At 42.6% G+C, this 13425-nt stretch overlaps 1 protein-coding gene across 1 annotated transcript in view; it reads left to right on the top strand.

The window, feature by feature from the left end:
• Positions 1-9012, top strand: part of Tm9sf2 (transmembrane 9 superfamily member 2) — a 58995-nt gene extending 49983 nt beyond the window's left edge. The window contains exons 14-17 of the mRNA XM_045146011.1: positions 2178-2329; positions 3187-3298; positions 6509-6680; positions 8336-9012. Of these exons, the coding sequence (XP_045001946.1) occupies positions 2178-2329; positions 3187-3298; positions 6509-6680; positions 8336-8403 (504 nt within the window). The 3' untranslated portion in view covers positions 8404-9012. The remainder of the gene's footprint in view (positions 1-2177; positions 2330-3186; positions 3299-6508; positions 6681-8335) is intronic.
• The last annotated feature ends 4413 nt before the right edge of the window (positions 9013-13425 follow it).

Raw genomic sequence — 13425 nt, 5'->3', positions numbered from 1 at the left:
ACAGATGCTGTGGGCACCATAGAGCCTCTTGCCACCACAGACCAACTCCAGATATATGTACCATTTTATGCATCTGGATTTATGTGGGTACTGGGGTATTGGATCTGTTCTGGCAGGCTTTGTAAGCAAGTGCCTTTAATTGCTGAGCCTTCTTCCCAGCCTTGTCCTTTTTTTGGGCTATTTTGTGTGTGTGTTTTGTTTTTTTGAGGTAGGGTCTTGCTGTAGCACAGGTTGACCTGGAAGTCACAATGTAGTCTCAGGGTGGCCTTGAACTCACAGTGATCCTTCTACCTCTGCCTTCCAAGTGCTGGGACTAAAAGCATGAGCTATCATGCCCACCCCCTGTGTATTTTTATTTATATATTAGAGAAAGAGAGAGCCACTTCAAATGAACTCCAGGCGCATGTGCCCCTTGTCCATCTGGCTTATGTGGGTCCTGGAAAGTCGAACTGGGATCCTTTGGCTTTGCAGGCAAATGCCTTCACCGCTAAGCCATCTCTCCAGCCCCGGGTGTATTTTTTTTTATTATTATTATTTTATTGGTTTTTTGAGGTAGGGTCTCACTGGTCTAGGCTGACCTGGAATTAACTGTCATCTCAGGGTGGACTTGAACTCATGGCAATCCTCCTACCTCCGCCTCCTGAGTGCTGGGATTAAAGGCGTGCACCTCCACGCCTGGTTCCCCTGTGTATTTTTTTTTTTTTAATTTTTTTTGTTCATTTTTTATTAATTTATTTGAGAGTGACACAGAGAGAGAGAGAGACAGAGAGAATGATTGAGAAATGGCGTGCCAGGGCTTCCAGCCACTGCAAACGAACTCCAGACACGTGCGCCCCCTTGTGCATCTGGCTAACGTGGGTCCTGGGGAAACGAGCCTCGAACCGGGGTCCTTAGGCTTCACAGGCAAGCGCTTAACCGCTAAGCCATCTCTCCAGCCCCCCTGTGTATTTTTTAAAGCACAAATAGGTATGTATGGTAGTGTACTCAACTAAATAAGGAAGTGAAGCTATTCAAAGAGTAACTACAAACAGGCGTGGTGGTACATGCCTTTAATCCCAGTATTTGGGGTGGAGGGAGGCAAAGGTAGGAGGATCACTGAGAGTTTGAGGCCAGCCTGTGACTGTTGAGTGAATTCCAGGTCAGCTGGCTAGAGTGAGAACCTACCTTAGAAAAACCAACAATAATGACACTTGAGACAGACCTAGGATAACCTGGCAGACTGACTTCTTTCTTGGTCTCCAGACCACCTTCTGAGGGCAGGCTGCTCAAGGGTGTTTTAATTCACTTATTTATTTGTGTGTGTAAGAGAGAATGGGTGTGGCAGGGCCTCTTGCCACTGCAAATGAAATCCAGACACATGTGCCATCTTTTGAATCTGGCTTATGTGGGTCCTGGAGAATTGAGCCTGGGTCCTTTGGCTATGCAGGCAGGTGCCTTAACCGCTAAGCCATCCTTTCATCCCTCAAGGGTGTTTTAGTTCTTTGGTAAGTACTGTGCTTGATGAAAGTTAAAAATTACATATATTGAAGAATGATAAGAGTTTATGTCTACACGTATGTAAAATAACCTTGGCTATGGAAGTACGGTCTCCATAAAATATTCAGGTTATACCAGCATGGTGCCATGTACCTTTAATTCCAGCACTTGGAAGGCAGAGCCAGGAGGATCGTTATGAGTGATCACAGTGAGTTTCAGGCTAGCCTGGGCTAGAGTGAAACCCTACCTCAAAAACAAACAAAAATAGTCATGTAACTTTTTCCGTTTGTTTGTTTTGAGACAGTCTCTCAAGTAGGCCGGGCTGGACTTGAACTGCTACTCCTGCCTCGTCTCCTGAGGGCTAGGTGGGAGCACAGGCTGCACCACCACACCAGGCACCAGGCTGCTTGGGTTAATGTTCTTGCTTGTCAGTTCTAGGGATTGAACCCAGGGCCTTGAACTACATAAGTGCTCTGCACCATATTCCCCACCCTTTTTACTTTTTACGTAGACACTCAGTAAATTGTCCAGGCTGTCCTTGAACTTGATGATCTCCTGCCTCAGTCTCCCAAGTAGCTGGGGTTGCAGACATGTACTGGCACACCCAGCCGATGAAGCTAGACCACGTTTTAAATTTCAGTTTATCAGTGCATAGAACTTTTAAGTAGTTGTGTAACTAGGAATGCTTCTTTTCTGTGAAGGCCATTGAACACCCAGTTCGAACCAATCAGATTCCACGTCAGATCCCTGAGCAGTCTTTCTACACCAAGCCCTTACCCGGCATTATCATGGGAGGGATTCTGCCGTTCGGCTGCATCTTCATCCAGCTCTTCTTCATTCTCAACAGTATTTGGTAAGTGGCGCTCAGAGGCCTCTTACTCTCAGGTGTTTGTGTCTTAGCAATGTCATCGGTTCTCTGGTACTACAAAATCGTGAGCCTAAAGGTTATGCTATCTTCTGTGAGAAAAAGAAAAGTAGTGATAATCGCTAACTTTTATTAAAGGCTGGTATTTCATTCTTACTACTAAATTTGCAGAATTCTAAGAGGTAGGGAAAATGAGATTTTTGGAGATTGGGTGACTGTTCCAGAATTGCCATATGACAGAAAATTAAGTCTTTCCAAACCCACATCCTAGTAATCTGCACTGCTTCAGGAGGAAGCTGGGGGAGTTGGGTGCAGAACAGAGCCTAGGCCTAGATGACCTTTCCAGTCCCCAGATCCCTCCATTCTCTGAGCACTGCATGTGCATGTGGTGGGGTGGGGATGTATCGCCAGCCTGGGACTGCACAGTGAGTTCCAGGTCAGGCTGGCCTAGAGTGAGTCCCTACCTCCACAAAACAAAACGAAAAATTATTAATTATTAGAATATTTTTTCCTTCTTGGTTATTAAATTTTCCAAATTCACCTTGTTTTATCATGTGGTTTGAAATGTAACTTTTCCAGCTTGGCTCAGCCTTTGCATCATGTTTTTATCAAATATTCCTGACTTACTAGTAGATAGTGGCCATATTTGTCTGAATTGTGGTTTTTGGTTCTCCCTGAGTGGCAAGGTAAAATCCTTCTCAGTGTCTTATTCCTCCATCTTCAGACCTATGAAGATTTGCCTTGTCTGATTGTTGGGGTGGGGGTCCAGTTCAAGAAAAAAAAAAAAATAGTGCAACTTGTGTTCAAGAGAAAATACTGATTTGCTGTGTCTTGTTTGATTATAGGTCACACCAGATGTATTACATGTTTGGATTCCTGTTTCTGGTGTTTATCATTTTGGTTATTACGTGTTCTGAAGCAACTATACTTCTTTGCTATTTCCATCTATGTGCAGAGGTACGTGTTGGCAGTATTCACTTACGTCAGTTCATTGACACCATTTACAACTGTTGTGTTGCAACTTGAACACTGCTAATAGGATGTCTGGAGATACGTTTATTATCAAAGAAATTGAGCTTTATTCACAAATCAGAAGTAAGCTTCTTTAGGATTGAATCATGATCATATCCTACTTTGATCTATTACAGCTTATTTTTAGGTATTTTAGAATGTTAGTTTCCTAACAGTGTATTGTACTGAATTTTCACTAAAATAAATTTTATAACTGCCTGATTGAAAAACTGATACTTTTGTAATACAGATATTTCCGATTTCTAAAAATTTAGCAAAAATAAATAGTTGGGAGTAGGAAAATTTCCATGATTATAATATAATGAGTTATGTTCATAGCAACACCAAAATAATCTTTATATAATAGAATTGATTGTTAAAGATTTAGGTTTACCGTTCTTTGGTAATTAATTTCCTTTTTTTTTTTTTCCTTATGTGTTTGGTTTTTGAGGTAGAGTCTTACTCTAGCCCAGACTGACCTGGAATTCACTGTGTTCACTGTGTAGTCTCAGGGTGGTCTCAAACTCACAGCGATCCTCCTACCTCTGCCTCCCAAGTGCTGGGATTAAAGGTGTGTGCCACCATGCCCGCTGTTAATTATTTTCTATACAAAAGATAAAATCTGTTAAACTTAGTGTTTTAGTTGAATGTAAATTTCCATAACATACATTTATATAAATTTAAAGTGAGCAAATAAACCCAGGCCTGGTGGTACATGTCTTACTTCTAGCATTGGGGAGCCAAAAGTAGGAGACTGGCTGTGAGTTCAAGACCAGTTTGGGTCTATAAAGTGAGTTCCAGGTCAATCTTGGGTTAGACTCCACCTCAAAAAACTCAAAGAATAAAATGAGGGCTGGAGAGATGGCTTAGCACTTGCCTGCGAAGCCTAAGGACCTTATGTTGTACTCTCCAGATCCCACATGAGCACACAGGTGAGGCAAGCACAAGGTGTACTTGCCCACTGGGTGGCACAATCGTCTGAAGTTCAGTTTCATTGGCTGAGGCCCTGGCGTGCCAACTCTCTTTCGCTATCTGTAAAATAAATAAGTAAGCAAATGATGAGCATTTAATGACATTTATGGTGTTGTGTGACCATCACTTCTCTGGTTCTCAGAATCCCCTTCTCCCCACCACATAAAAACCTCCAAAGTCAGTTACTCCAGATTTCCCTCTGTCCCCAATATTTACCAGTGTACTTTCTTCTTCCTCTCAAAGATTTGGATTCAACGCTTAGCTGTTGGCTCGTGCCTATAGTGCCAGGACATGGAGGTTGAGGCAGGACAGTTGAGAGTTTAAGACCAACCTGGGCCACATAATTAAACCCTTTCTGTCTCAAACATGAGCCACAAGCCACCAGATTCTGGATGCTTACTACAAATGGAACCATACAATAGATGGCCTATGGCCGTTTGTATTTGGTTTCATTTACCTAGAGTGTTTTCAAGGTCATCAGTACTGTGCATGTTTTGGTATATTTTATTCCTGCCATGACTGACTGGTGTTCCATTGCTGAGCATCTTGTGTCTCTCGTAAGTAATGCCACTATGAACCTCCACAAACCAGTATCTGGCTGTTCTTGGTTCTTTGGGAGATAGGTTTAGGAGTAGGATTGTTTTGCTATGTGTTAGTTCTTTGCCTAACTTTTTAAGGAACTGTAATTTTACATTTATACCAGCAATGTACAAAATTTTCAGTTTCTTTAAGTCTTTGCCAACACTTACTTTCTGTGTATGTCTGAGGGTTTTAGGGGAGGGCTTATTTTGTTATTATAGTTGTCCTAATGGGTATAAAATGATCTCTCATCTTGATTTGCATTTCCCAATGACTAATGCTGCAGCATATTTGCTTGAGTAGGTGGCAGTTTTATGACTTTGGAAAAAAGTCTCTTCAAATAAGTCCTTTGCTCATTTTTATTTTATTTATTTTTTTATTGACAACTTCCATAACTGTAAACAATATCCCATGGTAATCACCCCCACTTTCCCCTTTGAAACTCCTCTCCATCATATCCCCTCTCCCTCTCAATCAGTCTCTTTTATTTTGATGTCATCTCTTCCTATTATGATGGCCTTGTGTAGGTAGTGTCAGGCACTGTGAGGTCATGGCTATTGTTTTTGAGAATCAGTTTTTCTCTGTAGGCCATACTGGCCTGGAACTCACAATGTAAACTCAAGCTAGCTTTGAGTTTGTTGTGATCACCCTGTTTTGACCTTTATATATATATGTATATGTATGTATGTATGTGTATTTGTTTATTTGAGAGTGACAGAGAGAGAGAGAGAATGGGCACACCAGCGCCTCTAGCCAACGAACTCGAGACATGTGCGCCCTCTTGTGCATCTGGCTAATGTGGGTCCTGGGGAATCGAGCCTTGAACCAGGGTCCTTAGGCTTCACAGGCAAGCGTTTAACCATCTCTCCAGCCCTGTTTAGATCTTTTTAAATGCTGGGATTATAGGCTTGCCTGGCCTGTGCTTTTTAAGAACAGTGCTTTTCACATATTCCCTTATCATAGGTCTTGTAGTCTTTATAAAAAGATCTGCTAAGATAGAACTGCTTTACATGAAAGCAACAGGAGCTGATTTATCCACTTGCCTTGTTTAAATTATGTGAGTGTAACGGGGCGTGGCGGTGCACGCCTTTAATCTCAGCATTTAGGAGGCAGAGGCAGGAGGACCACTGAGTTTGAGGCCATCCTGAGACTGCATAGTGAAATCCAGGTCAGCCTAGGCCAGAGAGACTTTTGCATGAGTAGTAATGGGAAAGGAGTTTCAGCGAGGCCTTAATAGAGTCATCGTCTTGATATAGAGCTGATTGAACTTTATCAAATTAATATTAACTTTTGAGTCATATAAGTAAGTTTTTTTGTGCATTGGAGTCATAAACTTTGAAGTAGTCTGATGCTTTATTCATAAGCTGCTAAATTATTCACACATTTGGAGCCAGTTTTGAAGCAGCTGCACAGCCAGTGCCTCTTAGCACCTTGATAGAGGTGAGAAAAGAGTGCTGTTCAGGCAGAGCCCGGGCTGGTGCTGATGGCGGGCGGCAGGCGCTGCCGTCTTCCCTCGCCCGCGGTTTGCTTTGTGACTTGGTCGGGCCCCACGTTAACTAGTAGTTGGAAAGTCACGCGCGCCTTCATTTTTCTCCCCGCGCTCAGGACTACCATTGGCAGTGGCGCTCCTTCCTCACCAGCGGCTTCACGGCGGCGTACTTCCTCATATACGCCATCCACTACTTCTTCTCGAAGCTGCAAATCACGGGCACGGCGAGCACCATTCTGTACTTCGGTTACACCATGATAATGGTTTTGATCTTCTTTCTTTTTACGGGTAAGCCACAGGTGTTTTCCCTTTACGAAACCAGTGAGCGTTTCCGCTAGTCACTGCTCCTGAACTTAACCGTCAGCCAAGCACGTAACTGAGCGTCCGTGGCTGGGCCGAGCTGTGAGTGAGGTGCTAAGTACCGCAGCAGCCACGACATGCCCGGACGGCGGTGGTGTGCGTTTCCTGCTGTGTTACAGGGAGATGCTGAAGGCAGGCACCTCAGGTGGTGAGTCTCCAGGCTCTCTGCTAACCTCGGATGCTTGTCATCTGAGCTGTTGCTGCCTAATTGTAATCTTAGGTAAGCAGTGAGGCAAGACTGGTTAGTATCAACAAAAGAGTTCATCAGGGCTGAGGACACAGTTGTGCTATAGAGTGTTTTCCTACCATACATGATGCCTGTGCATAAGCTCCTGGCCAGCCTGGGCATCAGTGTGAAACCCTGTCTCCAAAATGAATGAGTAAATGGGCCACGTGTGCTCTGCTACCATGCTGCCTCGTTTTCTTTCTTTTTTTAAAAAAAAGTCTTATTTATTTGCAAGAAAGGCAGAGACAGAATGGGTGCATTTGCTCTCTTGTGCATCTGGCCTATGTGGGTCCTGGGGAATCGATCCAGGGTCCTTTGGCTTTGCAGGTAAACGCTTTAACCATGAAGCTCTCTCTAGCCCCTGCCTCACATTTTCAACTGGCAGCCGTCTTTGTTATCCTAATTACTTCACTTCTAACATTTTGCAGAAACATTTGTTACCTTATCATTCTTTGAAAACTGATAACTATTAATGACTACACTTTGAAAATATACTTAATTACTCTATGAACCTGACATTTACTTAGTTTTTGTGTCATTTCTTTAGAAGACTTTAAAGAGTTACATTTTATGAGAAAATATTCTTCTTTAAATATTTATTTGAGAGAGGAAGAACGGGCATGCCAGTGGTCTACTGATACTGCAAACAAACTCCAGATACCTGCACCACCTTTTGCATTTGGCTTTACATGGGTACTGGGGAATTGAATCCAGGCTTCAGGCTTTGTGAACAAGCACCTTGAATCACTAAGTCATCTCTCCAGCCCTTCCTTTCTTATTTAAGAATATTTTATCTGGAGAGATGGCTTAGTGGTTAAGCGCTTGCCTGTGAATCCTAAGGACCTTGGTTCGAGGCTCAATTCCCCAGGACCCACGTTAGCCAGATGCACAAGGGGGCACATGCATCTGGAGTTCATTTGCAATGGCGTGCCCATTCTCTCTCTCTCTCTCTCTGCCTCTTTGTCATTTTCAAATAAATAAATAAACATAAAAACAAATTTTTAAAAAAAAGAAAGGAAATGTGGGAGCTGTGTAGGTGGTAAATTTATTTTAAAAATGATCCTTTATTTTAAAAAGAATCCTTTTTAATTCAGTCTTTTCTATATAGTAAAGGAAAATATATATTAGGGGAAGCTTAAATAATACAAAAACATTGTATCTCTTTTTGTAAGAAATTTAATACAATGTAGCTTTATATTTTCCAACAAAGCTCATGGTCCTATAGTGTATTCCTGTCTAGCAAGGGTTTATAGTTGGGTGCCTTTTTAAAGGAACCAGTCTTGTTTTCAGATTGTATTTTGGTGTAAATTAATGAACTTTCTTTGAGAATGAGTTTATTTTGTGTTTTATTTTCCAGGAACAATTGGCTTCTTTGCATGTTTTTGGTTTGTTACCAAAATATACAGTGTGGTGAAGGTTGACTGAAGAAGCCCAGTGTGTCCAGTTCAAACAGAAATAAATTAAATCTTCAACAAAGACCTATTCGTGACTACCTTGAGTTTTCTCAGACTTATTGGCCTAGTAACCCTTCAGAAAGAGCATACTTCTAAATACACTTCCTCCCGTACACCTGTCTCCACACAATGTGTTTTCAACACTAAAGCATTTGTATTGTGATTTGATTAAGTATATATTCAGTTGTTCTCAATGAAGAGCAAATTTAAATATTATGTGCATTTGTAAATACAATAGCTATAAACTTTTCAATACTTCTAATGCAGAGTAGAAGAGGCCATAATACTGATGAAATACAGGACAGTTCATTGTAAATAGGATTTTCTAGACTCGGTAGGTGGAAAGAATTATTTTTCTTTGAAGGAAATAACTTTTTATCATGGTAATTTTGAAGGATGATTCCTACAACATGTTCATGGGGGGAATGTGGCTTTTAAAAATCTCGTACTGGTTGTAATTGTTCATATATTCTTTTCTGTGTTGACTTCATTATTCCCATGGTATTGGCCTTTCAAACTATGTGCCTCTGAGTCTTTCAATTTATAAATTTGTTATCTTAATAAATATTATAAAAACATACTCATTGCATTATTACCTATGACATAGTCAAGGAGAGTCTGTAAGTACATGTTGAACACAGGGATTTTAAGGTGATTTGTATTGTTTTATAGTTACATTGGTTAATCAAAGTATATTGAATTTTGTTAATATAATACTTTCTGATTTTTGACCTAAGTGAAAATTTTCAGTCTTTGGGGTTTTATGTCCAGTCTGAAATTTCCACTTTGAAACAAAAACAAAATTTTAGTCACATCCATGTAGTCAGCTAAGTGATACAAATCTACCAACCTTATGTGAGCCTTACATTGTTATCATTAAGCATTTCATATTGGTCTGGAAAGATGGCTTAGCAGTTAAAGGAATTTTATATCCTTGAACTGGGGGATAGCTTAGTGGTTAATGAAATTTTACATCCTTAGTGTGGGAGATTGTTCAGTTGTTAAAAGCACTTGCTGTAACATTTTTACACTGTAACAGTTGAATTAAATAAAACAAAAGTTCAGAGCTAGAGAGATGACTTAACAGTAAAGTGCTTGCCTGTGAAGCCTAAGGATCCACCTTTGGACTCCTCAGATCCCTTGTAAGCCGGATGCACAAGGTGACACCTGCACAAGGGTGTGCCTGCATCTAGAGTCCATAGTGCCTGGAGGCCCTGGCATGCCAGCTCTTCATCTCTCAAAGAAATAAATAAAATAGATAAAGTACAAACTTTTTCTTAAAAGGGAGAACTTACTTGCTTTTATTTTGGTTTTTGGAAGTTTTGCATTGCTAGTAGAAATCACCCAACCAAGAGCAGCTTCTGGTAAAAAGAGGTTTATTTTGGCTTACAGGCTCGAGGGGAAGCTCCACGAAGGCAGGGAAAACGGTGGCATGAGCAGAGGGTGGACATCACCCCCTGACCAACATAAGGTGGACAACACCAACCAGAGAGTGTGCCAAACACTGACAAGGGGAAACTGGCTATAACACCCATGAGCCCGCCCCAACAATATGCTGCCCACGGTTTCAGTAGGCTTACGTTTATTTATTATTATAATTTTTTTTTAATTTTTTGGCTTTTGTAGGTAGGATCTCACTGTAGCTCAGGCTGATGTGGAATTCACTATGTGGTCTCAGGCTGACCTTGAACTCACGGTGATCCTCCTACTTCTACCTCCTAGGTGCTAGGATTAAGGGCATGCGCCACCATACCCAGCTGGCTTTAGTTCCTGGAACTTCCAATGTATTTTTAAATTTTTTTTGTTTATTTTTATTTATTTATTTGAAAGTGACAGAGAAAGAGGCAGATAGAGAGAATGGGTGCAGCAGGGCCCTCAGCCATTGCAAACAAACTCCAGATGCATGCTCCCCCTTGTGCATCTGGCTAACGTGGGTCCTTGAAACCGAGCCTTGAACCAGGGTCCTTAGGCTTCACAGGCAAGCGCTTAACCACTAGACCATCTCTCCAGTCCATGAGTGTATTTTAAGACAGGGCTTTTAAGGAGATAATTACTTCCTATGTGTCCTAATCCAGTCTGACTCATGTCTTTATAAGAGAAAATTTGGACCCACTAGGATAAACATGCAGAAGGGCCACCTGAGGGCACATCAAGGTGGCCACCAGGGGACGGTGACATGGTAGTGCTTGCCTAGCAGGCTAGAAGCCCTGGGCGTGATTCCCAGCACTGAAGGATAATAGATGGGCCACCAACAAGCAGACAAGGCCTCAAAGAGAAGCAAGCCAGGCTGGAGAGACGGTTCTGTAGTTAAGGGCATTTGCTGGCAAAACCTGATGGCCAAGGCTAGAGGTGAGCCTGGCATGCCCATTCTCTCTCTCTTTCAGTCCCTAGTGGTGACACAGGATTTTGGGGTTCAAGAGAGTCCCCCAAGTATATGAACCCCAATTCTGAGTCCTGTACTATTTTTAACCAAAACGGTCTAGACAGATTGCTTAGTGGTTAAAGCACTTGCCTGTAAAAGCCTAGGGACCCAGGTTTTACTCCCCAGAACCATGTAAGCCAGATGCACAAGATCATACATGTGCACAAGGTCACGCATGCTCACAAGGTGGCACGTGCATCTGGAGTTCAATTGCAGGGCTGGAGATCCTGGCGTGCCAATTTTCTTTCTCTCATTAAAAAAAGAAGAATTGAAGGCTGGAGAGATGACTTAGAGGTTAAGGTGCTTGCCTGCAAAGCTAAAAGACCCAGGTTCAATTCCCCAGTACCCATGTAAAAAGCCAGATGTCCATGGTGGCACATGCATCTGGAGTTCATTTGCAGTGGCTGGAGGCCCTGGCACACCCATTCTCTCATAAATAAAGAAAAATTAAATTTTTTTAAAAAATTGATAAAAATGGGCTTGAGAAGGATAAGTTATGAATTACTATTTATTTAGGGAGAAATTGCAAATTGTGGGGTTTATTTTTTAATATTTTATTTTTATTTGTTTATTTGACAAAGGAGGGGGAGAGAGAATGGGCATGCTAGGGCCTCCAGCCACTGCAGACGAACTCCAGACGTGTGCGCCCCTTGTGCAGCCGGTTAACGTGGGTCCTGAGGAATTGAACCTGGGTCCTTTGGCTTTGCTTATGTAGTGAAGAAACACACACAACACCCACACTGAGCTTCACCATGGAAGAAAGTTGAGAGAGCAAATGGTGCTGACTTAAGGAAGAATAGCAGAGAGAAAATATCAAAGTAGAGACCAAGAAATTCAGATGAGAAATGAGTGGTAAGGAAAGTTACACCCATGGTTAGCCTGAGTTTAGAGGGGTTACACAGGGAGCAGGCCCCTCGGGTTTAGAGGAAGCACCCACATGGTAGATCTAGGCTGTAAGGGCAACTTACACACAGATTCTGAGACCACAGGAAAACCACATATGCAATGAAAGTGAGAAGTTACCTCAAAATATAAAGCAAAGGCAAGCAGAAAAACTACCCAGGCCAAGAAGCAGTACTCTGCTCTCCCCCGACTCTCCCTAGACCAGGCCGGGGGTGGGGTAGGGAAGCCAGACTCATGTGTTTCCCTGTGACCAGAGGGAGGAGAGGCAGACAGAGGTGAAAACAGCATGGACAAGCCATTAGAGTGATTGAAAATGGATTCTCTCATCAGATTCAGGTATATAAATTTTTTGTATTTATTTGAAAGAGAGAAGATATAGAGATAGATAGCAGACAGATAGAGAGAATGGGCACACCAAGACCTTTAGCCCTACAAATGAACTCTAGACACATGTGCCACCTGTAAATCTGGTTTACGTGGGTCCTGGGGAATTGAACCTGGGTCCTTTGGCTTTGTAGGCAAGTTCCTTATCTGCTAAGCCATCTCTCCAGCCCTTGTCATTCTTTTCTTTTAAAAAAAAATATTATTTCTTTATTTGAGATTGAGAGAGAGAATGGGCATACCAAAGTCTAGCCACTGCAAACGAACTCCAGATGCATACCTCAGCCACCTTGTGCATCTGGATTTATGTAGATACTGGAGAATCAGATGTCACCCAGGGAATTGGTTCATCCTTGGATCACATTTCCCCTGTAATATTCCCTGACCCTGGCCAGAAGCAACTTAGTATTAGATTTTGGGGTGGTCCTCTTCTGGCCAGACTGATGAAAGCCTGTTGGTAGTAAGACAGAAGGTGTGAGGAATTTGACTTGCCAAAGGATCAAAAGCTTCTGGGCTGGGTTTGGTGTGATCCCATGGCCAGATCATTGTTTTCTCTGGGAAGTCCTGCTCTGGACACAACCAAGTTGCTAAGGAAAGTTGGCGGGGGGTGGGGGGGGAACTATCACCATCTCCCTGGCACAGGTTGCCAGGCTCCCTGTGGAAGCAGCACGGTTGCCCATCTCACCAATTCCTCTGTGGTTTCACCTGGGCCCTGGCTCAAGTGTGAGGGGTGACTCACCTCATGATAGGAAGTATGGCTTTTCTAGTCTTGTTGATAGTTTTTCGTTGTTCTCTGTTTTTGCTGCCTTCTTTTTTTTTTTTTTTTTTTAAATTTTGTTCATTTTTTTATTTATTTTGAGAGTGACAGACAGAGAGAAAGACAGATAGAGGGAGAGAGAGAGAATGGGCGAGCCAGGGCTTCCAGCCACTGCATACGAACTCCAGACGCGTGCGCCCCCTTGTGCATCTGGCTACGTGGGACCTGGGGAACCGAGCCTTGAACCGGGGTCCTTAGGCTTCACAGGCAAGCGCTTAACCGCTAAGCCATCTCTCCAGCCCTTGCTGCCTTCTTTAAAAGAAAAAGATTCTCCAATGGAGAGTGAGATCAGCATAAGTTAAGGGGGATAAGCATAGTTAATTAAGAGAAATTTTGAGCTGGGCATTGGCAATGCAGGCCTTCAATCCCATCACTGGGGAGGCGGAGGTAGGTAGGCCAGCCTAGGACTACATAGTGAATTCCAGGTCATCCTGAGCTAGAGTGAAACCCTACCTCAAAAAACCAAGAGA

This window comes from Jaculus jaculus, chromosome 3 (genome assembly GCF_020740685.1).
Source record: "Jaculus jaculus isolate mJacJac1 chromosome 3, mJacJac1.mat.Y.cur, whole genome shotgun sequence".
NCBI lineage: Eukaryota > Metazoa > Chordata > Mammalia > Rodentia > Dipodidae > Jaculus > Jaculus jaculus.
This window is presented reverse-complemented; position numbering and strand designations above follow the sequence as displayed.